This window comes from Rhodofomes roseus, assembly GCF_022264815.1.
Source record: "Rhodofomes roseus strain CIRM-BRFM 1785 chromosome Unknown C8Q71scaffold_12, whole genome shotgun sequence".
NCBI classification, from domain to species: Eukaryota; Fungi; Basidiomycota; class Agaricomycetes; order Polyporales; family Fomitopsidaceae; genus Rhodofomes; species Rhodofomes roseus.
Window position 1 is genome coordinate 22,181 of NW_025952968.1, and position 25,635 is coordinate 47,815.

At 57.7% G+C, this 25,635-nt stretch overlaps 7 protein-coding genes across 7 annotated transcripts; 5 read left to right on the forward strand and 2 right to left on the reverse strand.

The window, feature by feature from the left end:
* Window positions 1-2,885: 2,885 nt before the first annotated feature.
* Window positions 2,886-5,469, forward strand: C8Q71DRAFT_858395 (pyrophosphatase DCP2; the record flags this gene model as incomplete). Its single annotated transcript, XM_047927514.1, has 7 exons — window positions 2,886-3,007; window positions 3,061-3,132; window positions 3,190-3,400; window positions 3,460-3,558; window positions 3,607-3,759; window positions 3,811-3,902; window positions 3,951-5,469. The coding sequence occupies 7 exons, from the start codon at window positions 2,886-2,888 to the stop codon at window positions 5,467-5,469; spliced, it is 2,268 nt and encodes a 755-aa protein (XP_047777910.1).
* Window positions 5,470-7,470: 2,001 nt separating this feature from the next.
* Window positions 7,471-9,167, forward strand: C8Q71DRAFT_762447 (phosphoribosyl pyrophosphokinase). The gene is made up of 6 exons (XM_047923919.1): window positions 7,471-7,653; window positions 7,718-7,757; window positions 7,837-8,146; window positions 8,243-8,302; window positions 8,410-8,504; window positions 8,578-9,167. Exons 1-6 carry the CDS (start codon window positions 7,620-7,622, stop codon window positions 9,002-9,004), a joined length of 966 nt encoding a protein of 321 aa, XP_047777911.1. The 5' UTR covers window positions 7,471-7,619; the 3' UTR covers window positions 9,005-9,167.
* A 1,398-nt stretch (window positions 9,168-10,565) lies between these two features.
* On the forward strand, window positions 10,566-14,005 carry C8Q71DRAFT_797145 (kinase-like protein; the record flags this gene model as incomplete). Its single annotated transcript, XM_047925726.1, has 5 exons — window positions 10,566-10,761; window positions 10,864-11,093; window positions 11,157-11,840; window positions 11,906-13,813; window positions 13,868-14,005. 5 exons carry the CDS (start codon window positions 10,566-10,568, stop codon window positions 14,003-14,005), a joined length of 3,156 nt encoding a protein of 1,051 aa, XP_047777912.1.
* Window positions 14,006-16,341: 2,336 nt separating this feature from the next.
* C8Q71DRAFT_762456 (ubiquinone oxidoreductase 20 kd subunit) lies at window positions 16,342-17,155 on the reverse strand. The gene is made up of 4 exons (XM_047923920.1): window positions 16,812-17,155; window positions 16,711-16,751; window positions 16,552-16,661; window positions 16,342-16,498 (listed from the first exon to the last, which is right to left on the reverse strand). The coding sequence occupies exons 1-4, from the start codon at window positions 17,110-17,112 to the stop codon at window positions 16,453-16,455; spliced, it is 498 nt and encodes a 165-aa protein (XP_047777913.1). The 5' UTR covers window positions 17,113-17,155; the 3' UTR covers window positions 16,342-16,452.
* A 128-nt stretch (window positions 17,156-17,283) lies between these two features.
* On the forward strand, window positions 17,284-20,658 carry C8Q71DRAFT_762468 (P-loop containing nucleoside triphosphate hydrolase protein). Its single transcript, XM_047923921.1, has 6 exons — window positions 17,284-17,599; window positions 17,654-17,784; window positions 17,842-18,257; window positions 18,313-18,930; window positions 18,987-19,647; window positions 19,708-20,658. The coding sequence occupies exons 1-6, from the start codon at window positions 17,512-17,514 to the stop codon at window positions 20,509-20,511; spliced, it is 2,718 nt and encodes a 905-aa protein (XP_047777914.1). The 5' UTR covers window positions 17,284-17,511; the 3' UTR covers window positions 20,512-20,658.
* Window positions 20,659-22,634, reverse strand: C8Q71DRAFT_907987 (uncharacterized protein; the record flags this gene model as incomplete). Its single annotated transcript, XM_047928979.1, has 7 exons — window positions 20,659-20,826; window positions 20,892-21,386; window positions 21,441-21,971; window positions 22,022-22,073; window positions 22,130-22,169; window positions 22,231-22,535; window positions 22,585-22,634. The coding sequence occupies 7 exons, from the start codon at window positions 22,632-22,634 to the stop codon at window positions 20,713-20,715; spliced, it is 1,587 nt and encodes a 528-aa protein (XP_047777915.1). The 3' UTR covers window positions 20,659-20,712.
* A 188-nt stretch (window positions 22,635-22,822) lies between these two features.
* Window positions 22,823-25,385, forward strand: C8Q71DRAFT_83700 (uncharacterized protein). The gene is made up of 5 exons (XM_047926457.1): window positions 22,823-23,124; window positions 23,182-23,201; window positions 23,255-23,571; window positions 23,624-24,125; window positions 24,185-25,385. The coding sequence occupies exons 1-5, from the start codon at window positions 22,958-22,960 to the stop codon at window positions 25,162-25,164; spliced, it is 1,986 nt and encodes a 661-aa protein (XP_047777916.1). The 5' UTR covers window positions 22,823-22,957; the 3' UTR covers window positions 25,165-25,385.
* Window positions 25,386-25,635: the final 250 nt, after the last annotated feature.

The window sequence follows — 25,635 nt, forward strand, 5'->3', positions numbered from 1 at the left end:
TGTGTTTCGTTAGTCTGCTTACCTCACCTTGAGCACTCACTCCCACCGTCCGCTTGCCATTCCACCGCACCACCGGGTCGGCTGTCTAGCCCACTCCATCGACGAACATTCACCGCAACTTGGCTGAGCGGGACGTCCGCCGTGTCGGGCCCTGAGGGGCGCGCCGGACGTCCGTGTTCATCCCCGCCTCCTCCTATCCGCATCACTCCCTACGCCGCTTTGTCTCCGGAGCCGTCCTCATCCCTACGCCCGACCGCCTCGGAGACGGACGCGTGCAGGGATGGGGCTTGCTCGCCGAGCTTCCGAGTGCCGCGCTGAACAGCGGGTTCCTCGGAACCGGTCTCGCGGCTCGGGATTGACCTCCTCGTACACTGGGGATGTGCATCTCCACGATGCAACCACGGCCGAGCTTCATATTTATGAGTTTAATGTTCCTGAGTCCTACACACAGAGCACGCAGACCTAGAGTACGGAGGCCAATTCTGAGGTACTCATTTTGTTACTGTGACTAGTGTTGTAGCTTAGCTAGTCATCAATCTTATCCCGGACTGTTACTGGCACAGCATAGTCATACTTTGTAGTCTAGATACCCATAGATTCTACAGTCGAAGGAAAGCCTAAGCTGCAATCAAAACCAATACAGGGGTTGTACCTTACGTCCAAAAAGTCCCATGCGTGGTTGAGCAATGCATTGGTGCCCGGCCAAGATCCCCACCCGATATGGTAACTGTCAGCCACAGCTCACGTGCGTCTTAAGAGCTGAGCCGGCTACCTTAAAGCCGAGACGGCGGAGATCCGAGCCGCCATGAGTCGCTAGGAGCTCATCGATTGATGGCTCTTACCATCATTGTGAGCCGGCTCACAGGGGGCCGGCTTGTTCCGACTCCGGAGCCGCGGCAACACTAGTTTTGAACGTTTTTTACGCTCTGCAGGCATGTCAGGCCGGGGCGACTGGTGCGTCTCGGGCTTGTGGGGCTCCTTCGGTGAGCGCTTTCCTTTCACTCAGACCTCCTGAATTTAACGAAAGTCTGAGCGCTTTAGACGGTCTTTACGTATCCTCAAGCGCTTTCTCTGACAGGTCATTCCTTGCACGGACGTTCTCTCTTTTACGTCAGGGAACACACATAGTTCACACATAGTATGTTTGGGGCCCCTCACCCGTGGCCGGGGCGAGGGGGACAGCGTTTTATAACATGTTCTGGCCATGCTCAATGGAGCATGGCAACCTGTGTGTGTCGCGTCTCGCTGGATATGGGAGCCTTCCCGGATAGGAAACTGGTGAAACGGGATTGTCCGGGATGGACTGTTACAGTCACTGATCAGTGGCTGTAACTTTAAAATATAGACGCCGTTGACATCACTTAGGCGCCAGTTGCGGGGAGGTCGTCGGGTCGCTGGTCGCTGAGAGGATGCTCGACAGGGGCATAGTCAATCTCCTCAACCGGAGGGTGGCGGGTACTTTAATTGGAGTTAGGTGGGTGCTCGCTTTATAGGGATCCGTGAGGAGAGGATGCAGTTAGATTGTAATTTTTGCCACCCTGCCCGTCGTCGCCCATTTCATTGTGGGGGATGGTTGGTCGTAGATGCAGCCGAAAGGCGTGTCTACCAGTGTTCGTTATCATACCATGGGCCGTGAGGCACACATGGGATTGACTTGTGAGTCTGGAGTTGCCTCCATCCCTTTGCAGGGTCGGATGAGTCTTTGTAGAAGACTAAATCATCCAGGGGCGGCGACCGTGAGGACGCGTATCCCTTATAGCGCATGTTAGCTTCGTCCCGAAGGACTACTAACCCCCCGGGACCACGAGGAGGTCTGCGCAGGCAACGGTAGCACTTCACAGGGGGGAGGGTAGATGTGTTCAGGGTGCGGCCTGGGGGAGGGGCTACCAGAATATCGGACGGTCGTCAAAGGCAGGCGAGTGTCGAGAAGATACTTAAGTAGTACCACTTTCCTGGCACAGATAACACACCTATCACTCAATCCGCTCATTCTGCTGCCTCCGCAAGAGCAAGGCTGAAGGCTTCATGCCAATCCCAGACCTCGGACGTTCCGCGCGAAGCATAGTTTGACAGCAACAGCCTTGCTTCGTGACCTGGGTACAGGAGCGCTTTGTTTTTATGTAAGATAGGCCCAAAGGCAGCGCGTACATACATACCGTAGAGGGATCGAACGGCATGAGATCCGTGACAGCCACGTAGAGGACAACTGATAAGTCGAGTGCCCACCTCCAGACATGAGCATATGTCACAAGAGGCAGACCAGCGGCGTAGCACGGTGGGCTGTGCAATGACAGATGGAGCTCGCGAGGCTGGCGTAGAAGAGACTGTCTAAAACGGTCATCGAGATACCTGATTGTAAAACTTCGTACTCACCGGTGAGTAACACGAAAGAATTGTAGTAATACCGACATTCTTCGCTACGGACAGCCTGAGTTCCTCAATGCCGCCACAGGCTTCTTCTACAAGTGTAAGTACCGGGGTTGTGCATCCTAGTGCTCTTGTGAGACATGGAGGTCAACGATGCGTGATAGCTCGTGAGCTAGATTCTTCTGGATACTTCTTCGTCGTTGTACTGCAGCAATGGGCCAATTGAGAACAAGCCTGAAGATGGAGACCTAGGGAGACCTTGGGAGGCATCGAACTCAAAGCTCATGCGTTCACGTTCCACTTCCTCAGTCCTGTCAGTAGTGGCCGTGGCCATGTCACGTGTGTCTGGCTGTTTGGGAATGTTTGTGCGGGGGACGAGGGACAGCCCGAGCCCCGACATTGCTCTACGAGGCCCTCATACTGGTACCACTCACTGCACTCTTTATTACCGCTGTCCGCCTGCCGTTCCTATATTCGACAGTGGCGTTGCAACCACTCGTTACGCCTTATTTCTCACCATGGCATCGTCTTCATCATCATCACCCGAGATCTCTGCCGCCTTGACCGCTGCAGGGTCCTCACAATCTTCCGTTCAATATGCGCATCTCAGTCGAGAAGAAGTGCTCGAGGAGCTCTCCAGGTACGTGTTTTGGGACTCTATACAGTGTTGTGATGTCGACCAAGGTCGACAAGTCGTTTCGTCTTGAACTTGCCCGACGAAGAACTTGCGTCCGTTGAACGAGTGTGCTTCCAGATGGAACAAGCGTATGTACCGTCTATTGCTGTAGCATCCTCCGTGTCTTTCACTCACCATCCTTACAGACATTGGTACTACGAAGACTTTATCAGAGAGCAGAATCCTGCAAAATTTCCGTCCTACAGTCTCAAGACCTTCTGCGAGATCCTGTTCCGAACTTGTCCACACTTACATCACCTTGCAAATGATCACGATCGTGCGTTTGACAAGTTTATGCAATACAAGACGCGAGTACCTGTCTGTGGTGCCATCATGTTGAACGAGACTTGGGACAAGGTATGCGCCAGCACCGTCGTGCACTCACACGCAATCATTAACCGCCATCCGATGGACAGTGTGTACTCGTCAAAGGCTGGAAATCGTCCGCAGGGTGGGGTTTCCCGAAGGGCAAGATTAATCAGGAAGAACCACGACCTCGTTGTGCCGTCCGTGAGGTGAGCGCCACTCAATACGTACAAGGCATCGTCTCATATCGGGACCAGGTCCTGGAGGAGACTGGATATGATCTGGAGGGCCAAATCGTGCCAGAGAATGTCATCGAGCTGTCCATCAAGGAGCAGTCGATATCTCTGTACATTGTCGCTGGTGTCCCCGAAGACTTCCCGTTCGAAACGAGGACACGCAAGGAAATCAGTGTACGTCTGCTATTGTTCGTCCCCGCGCCTCGGTGCTCACCGATATCACAGAAAATCCAATGGTTTAGGCTGGCGGATCTCCCGACATGGAGGCGTAATAAGCCCGTTCCGGGGAAGTTCTATCTCATATCTCCCTTCATTGGGTTCGTAGCAGCTTTTCTTCAAAATATGCCAGCTAACAATGCACCCAGCCCATTGAAAGCATTCATCCACGATCGTAAACCACGCAACTTGCCGAGGCGCAATGGCCAAACATCACATGCCCCTCTCAACGCACATGCCTCCAGCGAGGACGACGCCGCGAACTTGGACAACTATGCTCCAGTCAACGGTGATCATGCGCAAGAATCAAGTTCTCAGTCATCGTCTGCTGACAACGGCGAACCGCAAACACCCTCACCTCAGTACAGCGCTCCGCACGTAAATTATCAGCCCCCTTCCCACCTAGAGCATCATGACGAAGCGGCGGAAATGAACTTAAACGGAGTAGACCCTCATTTTGCCCGCTTGCTGAATTCGTTGTCCTTGTCAGCGTCAGCTTCCGTCACGAATGCTGCGATGGAGCCGATCAACAGCAAACAACCAGTACTGTCACCCCCGATTCCTCTCATTCATCATCATCCTGCAGTCGGCATGTCCCAAAGCTCTGACCTCCGCTCAGACTGGTCCGTCAACGTGCCTCAGCGAACTGCTGAGCCGCCCCTTGCGTCCTCGGCAAAACATAGCACCCGTGCCCCAGAACATGGCTCTCGACCACCTGCCACCACGACGACGTCGTTTGCTGGTTCCTTTACGTCCAGCCTCAACGCTCAATCATCAGAGAGCAGCCTAGGTCTTCAGCAGCAACGCCCACCTTCGTCGCACGCGATTACATCAGACGGGCAGACGAAGTTGTCTCCCCGGCCGTCACGAGCCCGCCGTGCCTCCAAAGCATCAGCAGACATTTCTCCGTACCTCTCGCGCCCTCACGACATCCAGAAGGAGATGAAGTACATCTCGTTACTCGAGAACGTCGCGAAAGAGTCGGACAGGCTGTCGTCTCACTTGGCTCGCCAGACCCCCTCCATCCCGGACTCCCTGTCTACCTACTCCGGCCTGCCTCCGCCTATGCCACCAGCGCCTGCAATCGGACGTGCCGACGAACCCCTCATGTATTCCTCTGCTGCCGTTGGTGGGCCAGTGTATCCCGGGTCTAACGCGATGCCTCCTCTCGACTCGCCCTACGACGACCCCTTCACAGTACGTCCGCGCACCAGCACCGCCTTCCATCCTCTACCCTACCCGACGTCGCGCAAGGCTAGTCTGACCGAGGACCAGCTACGCTACATGACTCCAGGACTGGAGTCACGAACGCCGAGGGTGCCCGGCCCTGCATTCGGCACCTTCCCCCCTCCAGCTGGTCCGACTACATTCGGTCTCGCGAATGGAATGCCGCGACCCGCCACCATGGCGCCGCTGCGCGTTCTCCCGCCCTCACAGTATTCGATGTACGACGGTCCCTCGCAGCTGTCGCCGATGTCTGGTCCGCCTCTGTCTCCGTCCGCAGCCTACGCTGCCTCTGCGGGCCCTCCCCTCATGTCCGTGAACACCATGCGCGCGGCAAAGAACGCTCATTTGCTATCTATTTTGAACACGCCCAGCACCGCGCCCCGCCCGCTCGCCGCACCCGGTCTCATGCCCGTGAACGTAAACGGCGTTGGGCCAAGATGATATATTTTTCCATCTTGCTGGAGCGGTGCGCGCGTCGCATCCTGTCGCATCCCATCGCGTGCGCACTGGACTGGGCAGATATGAGTATCCCTGTAGCATTGTTTGTTATGATACGCTTACGTGACGCTATTGAATTTGTGCCCATTGACTACCGACACCATTCCGTCGACATTTGACGTCTGTATATTGTTCGCTCCCCTCTACTTCTGTTGTTAGGCGAGAATCTACCTCCTACGTCGTACATTCTCGGTGCTCCCTTCTTTTCCTTTGTTAATGCCCCTTTTGTTCTGTCCCCTCTGCGACTTCCGAGCCGCATTCCGAGCCACATTCCCCCCACCTCTCCGTTCCCCACATATCCTACGTTCGAGTATCCAAGACCTCCCATTGTTATCCCGCGTGGTGACATATCCCCCTCATCTACCGCCGGCTTACTATTGTCCTCCCTTTAGTCCCTTGTCTCGTCCCGTCTCGTCTTGCGTTTGACACTCGCTTTCCTACCTATCGATATCCGTCGTGCACACTCGTCCTCACAAGTTTGTAGCTTAGTGCTAAGATCCAAATGTCCTAGTGTTCCCCAGTCGCAGAGTACCTGAATCAATGTGTTCGTTGGGCTTCACTCGTTAGTACTTGGTCTGTCAAACGGGTCTCGATTTGGTGTGCTACGCCGCGGGCACTGCGGATGCTATGCAGGGCCTGACTGCGTACATGACTGGTCGGCGGCGATGTCTGGGATACTCCATAGAGGCAGCGATCACCGTGAATCAGACGGAACCGATACATCCAATGCCCATGTCCTCCGAGTTGCCTTCGAGTTCGCTGACAACACGCGAGAAAGGTGCGATAGCTCGACAAAATTAGAGCACATACCTCAGTGCCGCGATGTTCGCGGAAGGGCCGGGCCCAGGGCGACCACCCGAATAACGGACATGGCGCCAGGATGGCGGACGTACGTAGCAGCCTTGTAGCCTGTGCAGGTGCCCCAGAACGTCTGCGTGGAAGCTCATGGTCTCTCGGACTGCTGGCAATCAACGTCAACGCAGCGAGACGGTTCCAGTCGGTCCACGTACGCTCGATACACACACCTGTGGGAAGATCTGCCCCGCACACGCTGCGCGAGTCTGTCTCAGTCTGGCAGCCGCATTGTCATGCAGACCGTCAGTGCAATCACTCGGAGGATCTTCGCTGGCCTTTGTCACAACGAACCTTGTGGACCTCGTGGCCTGCCTGATAGAGTGAGATACACTCTGGACTTAGTACGGATCTTTCGGTCTGTACTGAAGCTCTATAAGCAGGACTTCTAGGTAGACCAGATGAGGTATCAGCGCATGCTACTACGGCACAGGAGGTGCTTCACAGACTCACCGGCCACAGTAAGATTACATTTGAATAGCGGTTCTGGTCGTAATACTTACTCACCCACCGGGACGTGGGGTATTGTATGGGCCCGCATGTCCGACGGCGGTCGTCCGTGGATCAGACCAACCTAGACCACCAAAAAATTTCAGTTGCAAGCTACATTCCGCTGATGCATACTAGGGTACTGGCGGTATGACACTGGAACAGGGATGGTGTGCGGTGAGACACGCAAGAAATCGTTGCGATCGGACCGGCCGAGCGACACGAAGACGTTTGCACTGGCAGTGAGACACGAGCCAGTGAAAAGCAGATTCAACCGTCGAGTCGAAGAAGAACTTCCCGACCATTGTCGGCATGTACCAATGCGGACAGGCTACCGCGGGCCGACGCCTCTTCGCTGACGACGCAGATTCTGAGTGAACAGGTCTGGAGTGAAGAGGTGGGTTGTATTTCCCCATCTATCCATTTGCTGTGCGCACAGCACTCGTCAGGACAGCGACAGGGTGCGAGCGACGACCACTCCGCAGACGAACGTTCTAACCACTGCCAAATCCGGACAGCGCGCATCGCTGACGTTATCCAAAATTTGCTGCCCGATAAGGCAATTGTTCAGCGCGAAGCCAAATTCACCAGGCGCCCGGAGTCCCCGACCCCACCACCGCCCCAGCATCGGCCTGCAGCGGCAGCCGCTGCGCCCCGATTTCTCCTCCTCCCTGCATCGTCACCCGTGTGCTCCTGCCTGGTTTCTCTCATTTCGTTTCGCATCGTATCTTTATTCGTTTCATGTATGCAAAATGTTCACCGGTAACGGCATCAAGATTTTCACCGGTGAGTACGCCCCGCGACATCGATGGGTGGTTGCTGACCGTGGTATTGCTCGCCGTCATCACAGGTACCAGTCACCCCGAGCTCGCAGAGATCATAACACGACGGTATACCCCTTCCCTCTCCGTGCAAGTGCTTTCTTGACCATTTCCCCGCACTGCTCCTGGATGTGGACGTCATACATAGGCTCGGAATTCCGCTCAGCAAGGCTGAGGTCACGAAGAGCAGCATCGGCGAGACGGGCGTGCGCATCGCAGAATCGGTGCGCGAAGACGATGTGTACATCATCAACACGGGCTGCGGGCAGGTCAACACCGCGCTCATGGAGATCTGCATCATGGTGCACGCCTGCAAAACCGCGAGCGCGAAGCGCATCACGGCGGTCGTCCCCCTGTACCCGTACTCACGGCAGGACAAGAAGGACAAGAGCCGCGCACCGATCACGGCGAAGCTCGTAGCCAACATGCTTCAAAAATCCGGCTGCGACCATGTCATCGTGAGTACACCGCCGGCATCGTTACCGCAGTCCTGTGCTGCGTTGGCAGCGATCTTCGGCGAGAGGGTCGTGTGAGCTAACATGGGCTGCAACCAGACGATGGACCTGCACGCGTCGCAAATCCAGGGCTTCTTCGACGTCCCTGTAGACAAGTACGTCTCTTCGGTGTTGCTCTGCACCACGTAACTTATACTAGTCTTTCCGCGCAGCGTGAGTACCGTTCCCCTGTGCTGTCCGGCTGACCTTCAGCTGTGTTTCCATAGCTCTACGCGGAGCCGTCTGCAACCCAGTACATCCGCACCAACTTCGACGTCTCCCAGATAGTGATCGTCTCCCCGGACGCTGGCGGTGCAAAGCGGTACGTCATACCTTGACAAACCTTGCTCCCACGTTACGTGCATCGTATTCACGTTCATGTTGGCACGCTGCAGTGCGACGTCAATAGCGGATCGGCTCGGTGTCGACTTTGCGTTGTTCCACAAGGAACGGAAGAAGGCGAACGAAGTCTCGCGGATGGTCCTCGTCGGGCGCGTCAAGGGCAAGACCGCCATTCTCGTCGACGACATGGCCGACACATGCGGCACACTCTGCCTCGCCGCGCAACACCTGTCGGAAGCGGGGGCGCCGCGCATCTTCGGCCTCGTTACGCACGGGATCCTGAGTGGCAAAGCGCTGAAGAACATCCAGGAGAGCGCGTTGGAGAAGCTGATCGTCACCAACACGCTGCCGCAGCAAGAGAACATGGCGAAATGCGACAAGATTGAGGTAATTGACATTGGAGGTGTGCTTGCCGAGGTGATCAGGCGCAGCCACTACGGAGAGAGCGTGTCCAAGTTATTTGACGAGGTGCCATACTAGAGAGGAGCGGCGGACACATGTGCATGACGATGATGCGCAAACCTAATGTACAATGTTGCTGGTGACTTGCAGCCGGGGTGGTGCTGTTACCGTATGTATTGCAGTAGACTTTGGATACCTCATAGATGATATAGGAGAGTGGACAGCGAAAGCACGAAGGTGCAAGAAGACGTCGCGAACCACCTGAAGGTGGGTGAGAATTCGGGTCGAGAGTGGCCCGTAGACAGCCGTAGACGTTACATACGGCTCGCGTGAGCAGGAGATTGATGAGACACGGGACCGAAGATGAAGACCTGATGCATCGAAGAAGGCAATCATTAGCCCAGCTGAGGTTAAGTTCCCGCGCCGACGGGCAGAATAATCGTGGCGCGTCGGATCTGTTCGGTAAGGTCGACAGAGAACGAATGCGAACGCGAGCAAAGGCCGGCGGGAGGAGGAGAGGGAGAGGGTCGAGGCATGGTTGGGTGTCAGTCGAGAGTAAGCCAAGCGAAGGAGATGCATGGAAGCGAAGTGTGGGCTGGGGGCATGGGAAGGGTCAGTCAGCATCTGCCGATAGCGGGGAAGTTGGGAATCACGACGGAGCGAAGTGGGCGTGTGTGCAGATCGTGTCATGGTGGGCGTTGGTCGCCGTTTGATTGCTGCTCGATGGCAGGGGGCGGGCGGTCGTCACGGCCGTGACAGACGGGTGTGACAGATGGGGCGGGCAGGGTGTGGTGGCGGGACTGCAGGCGTGGTACGCGACGTCGACGCGGACGTGGGGCGGGAAGCTGGGAAGGATGATGGTTGACAAATGCGGCGACAGTGCACATGCCAGCGCGCTTCTCGCCCATCAGCGCGGTGATCCTGCGATCTGCAGCCGCGGGAGGCGGTCGCGGGCGATGTGTGTGTGCTGGGCGGGCTGCAGCGGCAGGCGGCGGGCGAGGCGGCGGGCGGGACATTGATGGCGGCGATGGGTGGGATCGGGATCTGGCGCACACAGCCCCAGCACATGGAGGATTGCCGACGCAGGCGGCAGCGAGAGGCGCCCGGATGCGCCATGCCTTTTCGGGCGGCTTGGTTTCTCGCTCGCAGACGCACACGCGCCACCGCCGTCGACGTCTGTACTGACCCAACAGCACCCGCCCAGCTCGTCGTGCCCCTCGCCGTGCCCCGCAGCCCCCACCCGCCCAGCCATCCCGGGCACGCTGCATTCGCCGCGGACTGCACAGCGTCACGGCCAGGATAAGCAGAGGAGCCCTTGACAGCCGGGCGGTAGTGAATTCAATTACCCACAACAGTCGTACCGATCACTTTCGGCTCGCCGACTCGACGCCAAACATCCGCCACCTGCTCGCCGTCTTCTCTCTCCCTCTCCCTCTCCCGCACGCTCCGTCGTCGCCCCCCGCCCTGCACCCGCCCCGCCATCTCTATTTTATCCCCTATTATCTCATGCAATCCGCGCACCCCACACTCTAATATCCCATACACCGCGGGCGATGCTAGTGCACCAAGGATCATGTACACAACCCATGTCCCACCAGGCCATCACTCACTCCCAATCCACAACGGGTATTCCAACCACATGCCAAACGGCCTTTACCAACCCCTCCCAAACGGCCATGCACATCCACAACCCCCGCAACCGCAACAACAAGCCCCTCCTTCCCAGAACCAACGCCAGGCTCAGCCGCCCGCCCCCAAGGACCCCGTCTACGTCGTCGGCATCCCGTCCGTCACTGTACAGAACAACCAGCTCGTCGTGGGCGATGCGCGGAGCAGTGAGTGTCTTGCTTTGTGTCCCCCCTTCCTTTGCCGCCTTCTCTCGCGTTTCCCTTGTGCCATCATTCCATGCTGATGTGTACATTTCGCGTGCGTCGTAGCCTCGACGCGGTCATATACACCGCTCAAAGTGGTGGGGGACGGCTCATTCGGAACCGTCTGGCTCTGTGATTGGCATGGGACGCTACCGCCCAATACCCCGCTGTCCGCCATGCAGTGCGGTGCGGGCGCAAAGCGCGAATACGCTGGCAAACGCCTTGTCGCCGTCAAGAGGATGAAGAAGAAGTGGGAGGGCGGATGGGATGAGTGTAAGAAGCTGAAGGAGCTCGAGGTGCGTCATCACTGCTTTGCTTTCCGTACGCGCTCCCAACGCGTCTCCCATTTCATCCCACAGTCCTTGCGTGCGATAGCATACCACCCCAATATAATCCCCCTATACGACTTCTTCCTCCTGCCGCAGACCAAGGAGCTCTACTTCGTCTTCGAGTCCATGGAGGGGAATCTGTATCAACTCATCAAGTCCCGAAAAGGCAAACCTCTCGCCGGCGGCCTCGTCTCGTCCATCTTCCGCCAGGTCGTCTCGGGGCTGCACCATATCCACGCGTCGGGCTACTTCCACCGTGATATGAAGCCGGAGAACCTGCTGGTGACAACAACAGGTTTGTATGATTACCGGACGTTGTCGCCAGTCGCACCGCCAGACACACCGCTCGAGAAGGACGTCGTCGTGATTGTCAAGCTGGCCGACTTTGGTCTCGCGCGCGAGACGCAAAGTAAACCACCATACACGGAGTACGTTTCGACGCGGTGGTATCGTGCCCCAGAGGTTCTCCTCAAAAGCAGGGACTACTCGAACCCTGTCGACATGTGGGCGCTCGGTACTATCATGGCAGAGCTCGTCAACCTGCGGCCACTCTTCCCGGGCCAGGGTGAGATAGACCAGGTTGCGCGTATATGCGAGCTGCTCGGCGACCCGGTGGACAACTACGGGTTGGACGAGCGCGGGAAACCGGTCGGTGGCGGGAGATGGCCAAGAGGCGTGAAGATGGCCAAGGCGGTAGGGTTCGCTTTTCAGAAGGTGCGTGGTCTCGTGTTTGTGCGCATATAGGCCTAGACTGAGCTGGTTGATATGCTGGTGTGCAGATTGTCCCGAAGGATTTTCGCGCTCTCTTCGAACCCTCGGTCCCGCCCAAGCTCGTTGACTGCATATCAGATCTGCTCAAGTATGATCCTGATCAGCGGCTCACGAGTTTGCAATGTCTTCAGCACCCGTACTTGATTGAGACAACACCGCTGAACCATCCGCCTCCGCCTCCTACGCAGCCGCTGCAGACCGCCCTCGCTGTACGAGCCGACCAACGCAGTGTTGCCTCGTCGCTGACCTCGATATCGCCGCGGCATCTCCCACTGTCGCACACGCACACATCGGTCAATCACAAGCCAGACTTCCAGCCGTCCAATGTACACATTCCCGCAGCGTCCTCGTCACATCGGTCGTCATTCTTCGAGTCACAGACAGTACCACGCGACAGCTCAGAGTCGTCGTCCAGGTTCTCTGACTACAGGTATGATCAGCCTAACGGGATCCAACCACCAGGTGTACCTCAGCCTGGAGCCGACGGTCAGTCTGCGTTTGGTTCTTCGACGTACTCATTCGGGGGCGACCGTGCCGGCACGTACTACAGCCAGCACCCTGGGCAGGCCGAATGGGACGCGATGGACGTGTCGCCTCAGACTGAGGGGCTTCCGGAGCACTACGTCGTTACCAACGACCAGACGGAGATCCAGACATCGCCCATGGCGCGCGAGTACCCGTCGCGGCCAGTCGAGCCCGAGCCCATCCACGACCCGATGCAGAACCACGACGTGTCGCAGGCGCACGCACCCAAGCTGAGCAAACTCGCGCCCTTCGGCTTCGCGAAGAAGAGCAGCAAATGGGGCCTCAGCATGTTCGGCGGGCACGGCGACAAGGGCCAGGTTCAAGGCGAGCCTCCGCTCCCTCCAGTGCAGGAGGTCAACGTCGCGAGCGCAGGGTCGATCCCGAGCCTGAAGCGGACGCAGTCGAGCAGCACGGATAGTCGCAGCCTGAGCGAGCTCAGCCCGATCGTGACCGAGGCCCTCCCCGCACCGGCGACGGACGCGAAGTCGCGGAAGAAGGAGGCGGAGCGGATGAAGGCGGAGGCGGAGAAGCAGAGGCGGCAGCTCGCGCAGAAGATGCAGCGCGACCAGGCGCGTGCGGTCATGGAGAAACAGCGGCGGATGATGAAGCAGGGCCAGGGCGACGCGGCCGCGGTCGACTGGCACTGGCTTGCGGCGCAGAGTTCGACGATGAGCGTGCCCCCGCCGAGCTACCGCCCGCCCAGAGATAAGGGCAAGCAGCCCGCGGCGACGGGTGCGATCCGCCAGAGCCAGAGCCATGGCCCGAGCTCACGAACGTTGGACGCGGCGAGCGGGAGCTTTAATCCTGAGGATAGCTCGAGCTGGCGTAGGTCCGACGACGAACGCGTGCCGAAGGCGAGGCGGAGGGAGTTTGACGACGACCATTCGATGTCGTCCTCTGACCTGCCGAGCGGGATGTCCGTCATCTCGTTTGCGACGGTGGACAGTGACCCGGGGCCGGCGCGGTCTCGATATCGGACGAGCACGTATGCGGGCAGCATGGGCCGTATGACGTCGATGAACTCATTGCGGACAGACGACTTCTCGCTGCGGGCACGGTCGTCGACGTCGTTCTCGCTAGAGCAGCAGCTCAACGAGTTCAATTTGCGCTCGTCGATCGACACGTCGTCGGTGTCTGAAGGAGGCGGCGGCTCGCCGCCTCCACCACCGATGCATATGCTCTCATTATCGTCACCAACGTGGCAGCATGAGCGATCCTCGAGCACGAGCATACAAGATAGCTCAAGCTTCGTGTCAAGAAGGCCGGAAGGCATGCACCTCTCGCTTCAGCCGCCCTCTCGACATCAACAGTTCCTGGGAGGACAACCCCAAGGACATCCTCCTAGTCCGGGTGTTGCACCGAAGTCAGCCATTAACCCGATCTTCAAAGTCGTGAGTCTACCTTTCGTTGCATGTCAAGATGGTCGACTGATTGTTGTGGGACAGCCACCATTACAGGGCTTTGACCGACCGGGCTCGTTACCGCCATTCGCGCATCTGGAAGCTGTTGCGGATGGGGAGTATCCCCCACTGTCGCCGATGTCGTTCACATCGCCGGATGACATCGACGACGACATGAGCTAACACCAGTACCAAGGCGCCTCAGGCTTGTAAATCACTACTGCATTGCATCCATCGCGCCGCATGCACCCAGGCGTACACACTCTCATTATTCGCTTTTGGTTCCTATTTAAGCACGCCTCTTGCTCTCATCTCACCCTCTCATCGCTGCCATCTCTTCGCGTTCCTCGTGCACTTCGGTCTGTTATCCGCACGCTCGCACACTCACTTCGCGTCCGCCGCACCTGTCACCTGTCTCTGCGCATCTGGATCGTCTCGTCTCTCCTGCGCCTCGTTCCTCGCCCGCACTGCATCCCCATATTTGCCCGCGCCCCGGAGGCTGCGTATCCGCACTTGCATCCGTGTGTACACGCCTGTACAATGTTCGCGGGCCTTCCGACTCACCGCACCTGCATCCCCATCCTCATCGCCCAAACCACACTCTCGTTCTGCCGTTGTTCTGTCCCGCGCTTCACTTTCGACACTCGCGTACAGTATTTTTCGCACTATTCGTAGGTACACACACTGCTCTGCCTCCCAAGCAGCTCGTTTTTCTCTGTTCTTACCGTAGATTCCGATGTATTTTTATCCACTACTTTCGGTGGTTTGTGAAAAGGGGTTGGGCTCTCTGTGTTTGTGAGTTGCATATAGTAATTGACCTGATACCACCAAACGCTCCCTCTGCTCGAGCTCCCTGTGTTCCGCACACTCCAAGGTACGTTGGCGAGTTGATGTCATGGGGTGTACACGGGTGCGTCCCATCGACGCTAGTCTATCAGGCAATCACGACAGCGGATCCACCATCTTCAAATTCGGCCGCATCCAGGCTGCCCGTACGCCGCGCGCACGGCCAGAAGCCTCGGAGGCGTGATGGTGGGTTGATGCGGGACCGATGACTGACCGACGTCCTCCAGCGTCCTCCGAGTCCCAACCACTCGGCGACTCGTCGGTTCTCACGCCCATATGGCGCTGATTGCGCACGCCAGATCGCATCGTGCGAGCCCCGCGACGCTCGGAGCCTCGGATACTGCGAGACTCCTCCCGGCCAGATCCCATCGCTACACTCCGAGTCGTTCATTGTATCTCGGTCGCGGACGGAGGCCTGCATAGACTTTGGCTGCGAATGCAGTACTCACAGGAAGCTCTGTATCAGCGTCATCTGTTCCCAAATCGGCTGCATGGAGTGTAACGACAAATGAGCACGGCTGTGGCTGGGGCGCGAATAATATCATGACGAGTGCCCCGCGAGAAAGTGGATGAGACCCTTTCTTCCATGCAACGATAACGATCACTGTTGAAACGTTGACAAGTCGACCTCTGCGGGATAGATGAGATCAGATTGCGTACGTACGCAGCAGGTCTCCGGGTCTGCCTCCCCAGAACTAGCCCGGTGCCAATACCTCTCCATGTCACAGAAGAGTCGTTAGTGGAAACGACATGTCGCACGAAGATGATTGCGCCGACTTGCCAGTGACGAGATGCAGCGACACGGTAACAGAAGGCGGGCCTGGACTGCTGCTGCGTCGAAGATCTTTGTCGCGAACCGGACATCCTAATCCGTGCAACGCTGTCGCCCTCCCCCGCGTCCTTTTAGGTTTGCGCCGCGACTGCGTTGACACGCCGTGTAATTGGGGATGTGCTCACAGCGTTTACACAAGATGCCGACGAAAGATGTCTACTGACAGCTAGGACGACATCCTATGGCCAGTTCACGAGAACAAGGAGTGGCTGCAAGACTCACTTTGAAGAGCTGTGCAGCTACAAACGATCTGATTCGACGAACCCTTTCCCCTTCCCTGTTTTAATGAGCGGTCTATCACCTTCGACAATAGGACGGCGAGATGTCGCGCATTGAACCTCTCTTTCTACGATACTGGATACACAATGCCCATCTCACATAGAGTACTCACCTGTTTGGTCATTTGAATATTCGCGTTGGCCGATCAAGTCGTCCTGGTCTGATCGTGTTGATGAACGAGTGTCTACTCAATCATCTATAGTGCTATGTTTCGTTATTTTGCTTTGTTCTGCGTCCCGTCTCCGACTTCTACAAGTGTATCAGCGTCGGTGCTGTGGCTGCAGCCCAATATACAGCATCAGATGGTAATCCTTGCGTGGTCGAGTCTTCTTGACGAGATGCCAAATCAAAGGTAGGCCATGGTCCGTGGTCGACGTTCCTCAACCTTCAGGTCAGCACCGACGGACAAACCATGGTGAGTACTTTACCAGTACCCCAACTCCTTTGCGATTTGCATGAAGAGTGAGGAAGGCTCTGGGCATCTGCGTGATCCATGTGGAGGATGAGTGCGGACATACCTGCTACAGCCCATTTGTACAACTCTTTGAGTCTCGGTGACCGAGTGAGCGTCGCACCTTGCGTTGGTATCGCGACAATGAGACCATGCAATTCCTCTCTAACAAAGTGTACACGCTTGGCCCGTCATCAACGCCCCATTCAACCAAAGCAGAAATTAATGCTCGTGTCCGTGGTGTGGTGCTTGCTCAAAGCGCAGGCCGCTATACGATAGACCGTCAGATCGTGAAACGGTCGCAGGTACAAAAGCACTCACCAGTATCTGGGACAGAGGCACGCAGATAGATAAGTGACATCAGATGGGTACGGAGTGCAATCTACTCGGTCAAAGGTGACATACCCGCACGGTTTCGGCCCAGGCTTGTCCTGACCATGGTGTCAATATGAGTCGTAGAAGCCAAAGAAGGATACGCACGAGGTTGATGAAGATCTTGGGGTGGCCAAGAGGGCCTCCTCCTGGGGCACAGCGAACCGATTATAGGCCAATTAATAATACCATGCATGCGAAGAACGTACCGCCGTCACAGACGGCCTTGCGACCATGTACAACGCGAATGGGCTCATCCGCGATCATCTGCAGCGCACTTGGAGGGTTTGGCTGCAACTCCATGTTGGTCTGCTCGAAGCGAGGACCCGAGCGACCTTGCGGGCGTGGTCGCTGGCTAGTTGACCATGTTGCTGGGTAGTTGGGGGCCTGCTGGATGACAGCGTCCTTCGACGGGGCCTCGTTGGCAGGTACAGGGCTGGTGGAGGACGCTATGGAGGAGGAGAGACGAGCGAGGGGTTGGGCGACGCGCGGGAGGCGTCGGGCGAGCATGGCGGTCGAGTGTGCGCAGACGACGCTGGTGACGGCGGCGAGGTGTGCGCGCCGATCCGGACGAGGCGAACTGGCTCAGTTGACGGGGTCGGGTTGTCACGCCGGGGCGGTTCGGACCGGGGACGCGTCGGGATACGTGGGAATGACATCACTTAGCCGGATTGGGACGAGCGTCGAACGTTCTGCCTCATTCGGGACGGCTGGAGAGCGACCGAGATGGCTGGCGAATGCCTGCACCCATTCGAGAACGTCCCCGCGCGAGGGCGCAAGGCGTATATAGTCTCCAGCAGACCCCGCCGCCCAACCTCAGTCTCACAATCATTTACGGGCTTTCACGACTCCTAATCCCCTGTTACCCATTCGCATCTCTTTCTACTTTGACGACCTTGCACGAACACCATGGCTGCAAGCATGAACTTCACTGACAAGACCCAGGAGACCTTGGCAACTGCCATTCAGCAGGCCAAGGACTACGCCAATGTCCAAGGTATGCCGTCTTCAATCTGTTAACCTCTCACTCAACGCTGACTTCGATCCACAGTATACCCGGCACATATCGCCTTTGCACTGCTTAACGACGGTGCCGGAGACGGTGTTCCTGGCGGTCTCAGCACTACCCATGGTAGCAGCTCACTCTTCAAGTCTGTCATCGAAAAGGCAGGCGGTGATCCGGTAAGTGCACTCAAGCTCGCAGCACTGAGAAACAGCGAACTGACATTCGTCTCCTAGACCATCGTTAAACGTGGTCTGCAGAAGGTGATCGTCCGTCTACCGACACAATCCCCACCACCCGACGAGATCACTCTCAGCGGCCAAGCACTCAAGGTCCTCCGCGAGGCCGAGTCCCTGCGCAAGACCATGCACGACTCCTACATCGCACAAGACCACCTCCTTTCCGCGCTCATCAAGGACTCGTCAATACAGCCTGTCCTGAAGGAGGCAGGTCTCACTGAGGCCTCCCTCAAGACCGCGGTTGACCAGCTCCGCGGCAACAGGCGCGTCGACAGCAAGAACGCGGAGCAGGGCTTCGATGCGCTCGGCAAGTACGCACAAGACCTGACCGCCCTCGCGGAGGAGGGCAAACTTGACCCTGTCATCGGTCGCGACAACGAGATCCGCCGCGCGATCCGCATTCTCTGCAGACGGTGAGTCAATATGCGCATATAGTGAGCTTGGACGTGTGTACTGACTATCCCTCAGGACAAAGAACAACCCTGTCCTCATCGGTGAACCGGGTGTAGGAAAGTCCGCCATCGCAGAAGGCCTCGCACAGCGTATCGTCAACCGCGACGTCCCCGCCTCGCTCCTCGGCCGCCTCTATTCGCTCGACATGGGTGCGCTCATGGCCGGCGCGAAGTACAAGGGCGAATACGAGGAGCGTATCAAGGCTGTCCTCAACGAAGTCGAGAAGGCCGCGGACGAGGGCACGAGCATCATCCTCTTCATCGACGAACTCCACCTCATCATGGCCGGCCGCGGCGCAGAGGGTGGCGGCATGGACGCTGCGAACCTGTTCAAGCCCCTCCTCGCTCGTGGCAAGCTCCGGTGCATCGGTGCGACGACTCTTGCGGAGTACCGGCAATACATCGAGAAGGACCCAGCGCTCGAGCGGCGGTTCGCCCAGGTGCTCGTCAACGAGCCGTCCGCCCCCGAGACGATCAGCATCCTCCGTGGTATCCGCGACAAGTACGAGGTGCACCACGGTGTCCGGATTCTCGATGGGGCGCTCATCCAAGCTGCGACTCTCGCCCACCGCTACCTCACGTCAAGACGCCTGCCTGACTCTGCCATTGATCTGGTCGACGAAGCATGCGCAAGGTAAGTCATATTGCTCGTCTCTTCTTACTGATGAAGATACTGACGCTGGTATCTAGTGTCCGCGTAACGCGTGAGACCGCGCCTGAAGCGATCGACAAGCTCCAGCGGCGCAAACTTGAGCTCGAAGTCGAGATCCACGCCCTCGAGCGCGAGAAGGACGAAGCCTCAAAGGAACGCCTCGCTCTCGCGCGCAAAGCCATCGCCGACGTCGACGACCAGCTCCAGCCCCTCCAAGCGCAGTACGAGGCCGAGAAGGCGCGCGGAGAGGAGATCCAGAACGTCCGCAAGAAGATCGACGAGCTCAAGGCGAAGGCGGACGAGGCCGAGCGGCGCTACGACCTCGCGACCGCGTCCGACCTGCGCTACTACGCGCTGCCCGACCTCCAGGCGCGCCTCCACCAGCTCGAGGCTAAGAAAGCTGAGGAGGACGCCGCGATGGGCGGAGGCACCGACACCGTCACCCCGGAGCAGATTGCGGAGATCGTCGCAAAGTGGACGAACATTCCTGTGACGCGGCTGATGAGCACGGAGAAGGAGAAGTTGCTGCGGATGGAGAAAATCCTTGGCGAGCAGGTTGTAGGACAGCCGGAGGCGGTCAAGGCAGTCGCGAACGCGATCCGGCTCAGCAGGAGTGGCCTGCGGAATGAGCAGCGCCCAATTGCTAGCTTCCTGTTCGCAGGTCCCTCTGGTACGGGCAAGACATTGATGAGCAAGACAGTAAGTTATCGCATATTACTTGTGCTTATTTAACATGTAGCCTGACTGGTATCTTGACAGCTCGCGACAGTGCTCTTCGACTCACCCGAAGCCATGATCCGTATCGATGGCTCCGAATACTCTGAGAAGCACTCGATCGCTCGTCTCATCGGTGCTCCTCCGGGCTACGTCGGCCACGACCAGGGGGGGCAGCTCACGGAGTACATCCGCCGGAAGCCGTACTCGATTGTGCTCATTGACGAGATCGAGAAGGCGTCGCGCGAGTTCGTCACGCTCTTCCTGCAGGTGCTCGACGACGGCCGGCTCACGGACGGCCAAGGCCGTGTGGTCGACTTCCGCAACACCGTCATCATCATGACGAGCAACCTCGGCGCGACGTTCCTCAACGACATGGGCGACGGGCCCGTCAGGCCCGAGACGCGCGAGCTCGTCATGGGCGCGATCCGCACGCACTTCCCGCCCGAGTTTATCAACCGGGTTGACGATATCGTCATCTTCCGCACGCTCTCGCAGAAGCACATTCTCAAGATTATCGACCTCCGGCTCAAGGAGGTGCAGGACCGCCTCGTGGACCGCAAGATGGCCCTCGACCTCGAGCCCGCCGCGAAGCAGTACCTCGTCTCGATCGGCTACTCACCCGTGTACGGCGCGCGCCCACTCAACCGTGCGATCCAGAACGAGCTCCTCAACCCGCTCTCGGTTCTCATCCTCGGGGACCGCGTGCGCGACGGCGAGACGATCAAGGTGCGCTTCGACGGACCGCACAACCGCCTCCAGATCGTACCCAATCACGAGGCGAGTGCGGACAGCATGGACGTCGATTACGACGACATCGACGACATCGAGATCGAGGAGATGGACTGAGCGCGTTAGCTGCGGGTCGGCATCTCTCGCGACTCAAAGTGTAGGACAAAACGGGATGGACTGAAGCATCGAGCTAGCATAGGATTCATGTATTTCTACAACATCGCATAGTACTGTATTATAGCATTGCTTTCTTTTGCTCCTTCGACAGTTGTGTGTGGATGTGCCAAGATTCGGAAAGCATCCATAAGCATGCTTCACCTAGTCAGGTTGCTCGACCTTGACTTCTTCGTCTGAATCAGGTCGCAGTATAGGCCGCCGGCTCCTTACAAGCGGAGGGGGGTGATGTTTGGGGCTCTTCCACTCTAGACGTGTCTTGTATGACATTGTCAGCGCACCTAGCGCCATGGGTGTGCATAGGGTTGAAATCAAGGACTCACCTGTTTGCCGCGCTCGTGCATGATGACTCCTACTCTTTCCAAGTGATCCTCATAGTGCTTTGAGACAAGCTGCATGAACGCGCGCTGCACCCACTGTTCGCTCAACTGCCACCGGCCCTTCTTGAAAGATCGCACGCATTCCCGGGTAAGGTGGCCATAATGCTCTTCGTTCAATTCAAGGAGGGACAGTCTATAGTCGCAGTCCTCCACGGGGCACAGCCAAATGAAGGACGCATCAGGCAGCATGGGTTGGTAGAAGATAGCGGCGGGGACAACCTTGGCGATCTCGGGGTCGAGGGGCGTCAAGGGGCGGGATGGGCGCGAGTCGTCGGAGTCCCAATCAGAAGCGGGCGCAGAGGATGGGGGAGAGAAGTCCGGGTCGTAGACGTTGCCTTGTTCCACCGCCTCGTCTTCCTCCGGATAAAAGAGGGGTCGCTCGATGCGCACAGGAGCGCGCGAGGTAGACGCTGATGCTCGAGCTTGTCGTTGGGGAGCCTAGCCATCCGTAATTAGATAGACTGGGTCATACAGCGAGATGGTGAGACAGACCTTTGGCTTCGTTTTCTTCTTTGAGCGTCGTTTCATCACTGGCTCGACGTCCTCAAGTTCGCCTTCGCTCAGCGGTCCGTTAGCATCCTCCTCGTCGAACCAGCCCCATTTGACACCATTCTTCCACGCGTCGATTCGGATCATCTGTGATCTGCGCACCCATGCGGCCCACACATCCAGATCCACGACCCTGTTCGACGTCCTGTTGCTCTGATCGTTACGGATCCATACCGCATGCATCGCCAGCAGCGAGCGCACTTCCACGCCGGGGACGTGCCGCAGCACATGTTCGCGCCCGTTCTTCATCTTCCCCTCCGTACCTTCTTCGATGTCCGAGTCGTCTGGGGTCCAGACAATCCGGCGCTGCCGTGCCATGACCGGGTTCGCCAGGTGCTTCAGGTACATATCGGAGAACCACTCTGGGGTGCGCTCATCCCTGGGTGTCTCTGGCTCACCGCGAGCGCGCTGGATGCTTCTGTCAATCTTGACTACGTCTTCCAGGATCCTGAGCGTGCGGTAACGCCCGAAGTACTGCGTAGAGGGTCAATCTCAAGTCTCGATGGCACAATGACTATCAGTACCTTGCGACTGTCAGTATATGTGCTCACGTCCATGGAGACTATCTCATAACGCCTATTCCTGGGGAGTATGAGTAGGTACTAGAGACAACACTCGCATACTGGACGAACCTATCCACAGACATCATGAATAGCCCATTTAATACGTCCTCTGTCAACGGCACACGAATCAGCAAGGATCAGTATTGGCATATCAGCTATGGTAACTTCACTTTCTTTGAGATAGACGAAGGGGAAGAGCTTTTCCCCCTGTATCGTGACTTTGATTCTTCGTTTGGCTGCAGGCCGCAAGTACAGGTGCTCCAGAGGAGGAGTCTCAGAGTCGCGGGGCGGTCTCCTGCCCTCTTTGATACGGGAGCCCGAATGGCGCAGATGAATGTCCTTGTTGAGGCGTTTGATTGCCAGTGGCTGCAGCCACTCGAGTTTCTCAATCGTGAGCACTCCACGGAACCTGAGGCCATGCTCGAGGACTCGAGACTTTTGGTATTCAGGCTGACACGGTTCGGATTGGGTGAGGCTATGGTTTTCACGTTAAGCACAAATGACTGGATTGAGCAGCAGCTTACCCGATGGGGTTTCCTCCGCACTCAAGCATGAAGCTCGTCAGACCAAGCATCTTTGAGGGGACGCTCTTGCAGACATCAGTTAACACTTCACTATCCAAGTAGGGGCCATATGGCTCAGTAAACAACTCTGAAAATAGCCTAGAATCCATAGCCTGTACTGTGGCTATGTACTATCCAAGAGATACTAGATGGTTGTAGATGGCAATGCCAGTGTGTGATCGGGACAAACGCCCCGCGCGACGCGCTGCGAGCAGAGGCGCGAGGGAGGACGGCGCACGTGAGCGAGCCTAGAAAGGCAACGGGGCGGCTGGTGGCGTCGCGCCCGTCGCGCGTGTTTAAGTTAAAGCAGTGAACTGGCTCAGGGCTTCATGTAATGGCCGCCCAGCTCGACGGCGACTCCCACATATCCATCCCCGTAGGCATCATCGTCGGCCTCCTCGCGTCCTTCGTACAGTCTCTCGGTCTCACCGTCCAGCGCAAGAGCCATGTCCTCAACCAGCAGCTCCCCGAGGACCAGCAGAAGGTCGAACACCGTAGGCCGTGAGTTGCACACGCCCCCTCATTTCCGCGCCTGCTCGACTGTTGACGTGCATGTAGGCTTTGGCTATTAGGCTTCTGTGCGTGCACCTTCTCAGAATGTATAGGCGTACACGCTGATCTGTGCGTGCAGCGATATTCATCTCCTCGAACCTCTTCGGGTCCATCTTCCAGATCGCCTCGCTTCCAGTTGTGATTCTCGCGCCCCTTGGAGCGGTCTCCCTGTTGTGGAACGCATTCTTTGCACGTATCCTTCTTGGAGATGTCTTCTCAATATGGATGCTTCTGGGCACGCTGCTCATCGCTGGCGGCGCGGTGCTAATTGCGATCTACGGCATTGTACCAGAGCCCACTCACTCCCTCGAAGACCTGCTCATGCTGTGGAATCGCCCCGTCTTCATAGTCTACTTCTCCCTCCTGGGCATGGTAACCGTTGTCTCGCTGGCCATCGTACGAGTCCTCGCTTTCTTGTTCGCTTGATGTGAACTGACCTTGCGCGCAGACTCACATCGCTGAATACTCCTACCGGCGCCGTATGGTACTACCCGACGTCTCGCCGCCGCTCTCACCACTCGTTCTCCCCACATCACAACCCTCTATCTTGACCAACAGCACCACGGCGACCCATGCAGTCGACCACAATGAAAGAACACCCCTCATTGACCGCAAACCCCGCCCCCAGTCTTACAATCGCTCCAAGTCTCCCTCGCCTTCTGGCAGCCAATCCATCATCTCCACCACAATCTCCTTCGCGACGAAGTCAACCCGCACACCACTCTTCCTTGCCGGCTCCTATGCATCTTTCTCTGGCATCATCTCGGGCATGTGCCTTCTATTCGCTAAGAGCGGTGTTGAGCTCCTCATGCTCACCATCGGAGGGGATAATCAGTTTTGGAGGTGGCAGGCATGGGTGCTGCTACTCAGCCTGGGCGTATGTGCCCTCTTGCAGCTCTGGTATATGCATAAGAGTCTGGTCCTGGCTGACCCGACCGTTATATGCCCTTGTAAGTTCTATTCTTCAGCAATTGTTGCACACCTGATTGATCTCGCACTTCGCTCTCAGTGGCATTCTGCCTCTACAATTTATCATCTATCTTCAATGGTCTGGTGTATTTCGACCAATTCTCCGTCTTGTCTAAGAAGCAGCTCATCCTCGTCCTCGTCGGCATTGTTATCCTACTCGCGGGCGTGTGGATCGTTAGCTTCCCACCAGCGGGCGGATACAGCATCGACATCGGCGCATGGACCGCCGGGGAGAACGAGGAAGACGAATCCGTCCCCCTACTCCAATCCGACGTGAGCGAGGGCGAATCTGAGGACGAACACGAGCAGCATGACGACGAGCCTCTCCCGATGCACGCACCACAGCCCAGCCAGTCGCGCACGCGCCGTTCGCGGAGCGAGGACATCCGCCTGGGTGCCGTACAACCCGACCAAGCTCAAGTGCAAGCAGACGTGCAGCAGCACCACCGCTGCATCACCGAGCCGCCCGCGCCCGTCGCACCGCCTTCACCCGTCACGCCGCTCCCGCCACGCGCCCGCCGACTCCGCACGGAATCGCAACTCGAAAGCGGGACGGGCGCAAGCTCGATGCACCGCTCGCGCTCGTCCTTCGGAACCGCCCAGAGCCCCGAGTCCTCGCTCGGCGGGAGCACGAGTAGGCGGCGACGCACGACGATCGCCGCGCCGCTCAGCCCGCCTGGCGGAGGGACGGTGCCGGGCCCCCCGGCGCTGAGTGGGTTCTCGATCGGGCTGAGCCCGGTGAGCCCCGGATTCGCGCTGGTGCCACGGGAACGGCGGAGGCGGCCGACGGTCGGTGCCGAGAGCATGAGGAGGGTGGTGAGTGAGGGCGGGGAGGTGAGGGCGAGTAGGGACGTGCAGCGGTTGAGAGGAGACGTGGAGGGCGCGAGGGAGGAGGGGTCGGGCGGTGGTGAGCGGCAGGAGGAGGAGCGGGCGAGGACGATGGGTGAGGGGAGGCATGCGCGGGGACGGTGGAAGTGGCTGAGGAATGTGTTCGCGGTGGCGGGATCGAGCGCGAAGTGAAGACGAGGATGTGCGTTTTCGCCGGCATTGACTGGTCGGGGATGACCCTCCGGCCGGCGTGGCCTGGATTGCCGTGGCCCGCGGAGGTCATTGCGTTTACGGTCGCAGGTTCATCTTCTGTGATCGCTCACGGACAGCGAATATTACATATAGACTGACGATATTATTGTATTCTTGGACGGAGGACGAGGACTCTACGTGATTAATGTTCGGGCGACAGCTGCCAATGTCCATCTGAACGAAGAATACCATAGTTTAAAGGGAACTCGAACTTGACATCAACGCGAAAGCCACAGTACAGTGTCTGCAATGTGCATCAACGGCGGGCCGCTGAATAATATTATGTATGTCCCTGAAGAGTGATGGCCCCTGGCTGAGGAACGTAAGCACATGGTGTAACTTAGGAAAATTAATGGACGCCTCTTCGCCGGGGGAAACGCAATGAGGACGGGCCTCCGCGAATCCCTTCAT

What these genes read in the sequence shown, in the direction of transcription:
- C8Q71DRAFT_762447 (XM_047923919.1), top strand. Translation starts at nt 7,620, where the DNA reads ATGTTCACCGGTAACGGCATCAAGATTTTCACCG. An exon ending in CGGCATCAAGATTTTCACCG is followed by an intron (nt 7,654 to 7,717) that starts GTGAGTACGCCC and finishes CCGTCATCACAG; the next exon opens with GTACCAGTCACCCCGAGCTC. An exon ending in GACGCTGGCGGTGCAAAGCG is followed by an intron (nt 8,505 to 8,577) that starts GTACGTCATACC and finishes GGCACGCTGCAG; the next exon opens with TGCGACGTCAATAGCGGATC.
- C8Q71DRAFT_762456 (XM_047923920.1), bottom strand. Translation starts at nt 17,112, where the DNA reads ATGCTCGCCCGACGCCTCCCGCGCGTCGCCCAACCCCTCGCTCGTCTC. An exon ending in CCAAGATCTTCATCAACCTC is followed by an intron (nt 16,662 to 16,710) that starts GTGCGTATCCTT and finishes CACCATGGTCAG; the next exon opens with GACAAGCCTGGGCCGAAACC. An exon ending in TGCCTCTGTCCCAGATACTG is followed by an intron (nt 16,499 to 16,551) that starts GTGAGTGCTTTT and finishes TCTATCGTATAG; the next exon opens with CGGCCTGCGCTTTGAGCAAG.
- C8Q71DRAFT_762468 (XM_047923921.1), top strand. Translation starts at nt 17,512, where the DNA reads ATGGCTGCAAGCATGAACTTCACTGACAAGACCCAGGAGACCTTGGCA. An exon ending in ATCCGCATTCTCTGCAGACG is followed by an intron (nt 18,258 to 18,312) that starts GTGAGTCAATAT and finishes ACTATCCCTCAG; the next exon opens with GACAAAGAACAACCCTGTCC. An exon ending in AGACATTGATGAGCAAGACA is followed by an intron (nt 19,648 to 19,707) that starts GTAAGTTATCGC and finishes GTATCTTGACAG; the next exon opens with CTCGCGACAGTGCTCTTCGA.
- C8Q71DRAFT_83700 (XM_047926457.1), top strand. Translation starts at nt 22,958, where the DNA reads ATGGCCGCCCAGCTCGACGGCGACTCCCACATATCCATCCCCGTAGGC. An exon ending in AAGGTCGAACACCGTAGGCC is followed by an intron (nt 23,125 to 23,181) that starts GTGAGTTGCACA and finishes ACGTGCATGTAG; the next exon opens with GCTTTGGCTATTAGGCTTCT. An exon ending in GCTTTGGCTATTAGGCTTCT is followed by an intron (nt 23,202 to 23,254) that starts GTGCGTGCACCT and finishes CTGTGCGTGCAG; the next exon opens with CGATATTCATCTCCTCGAAC.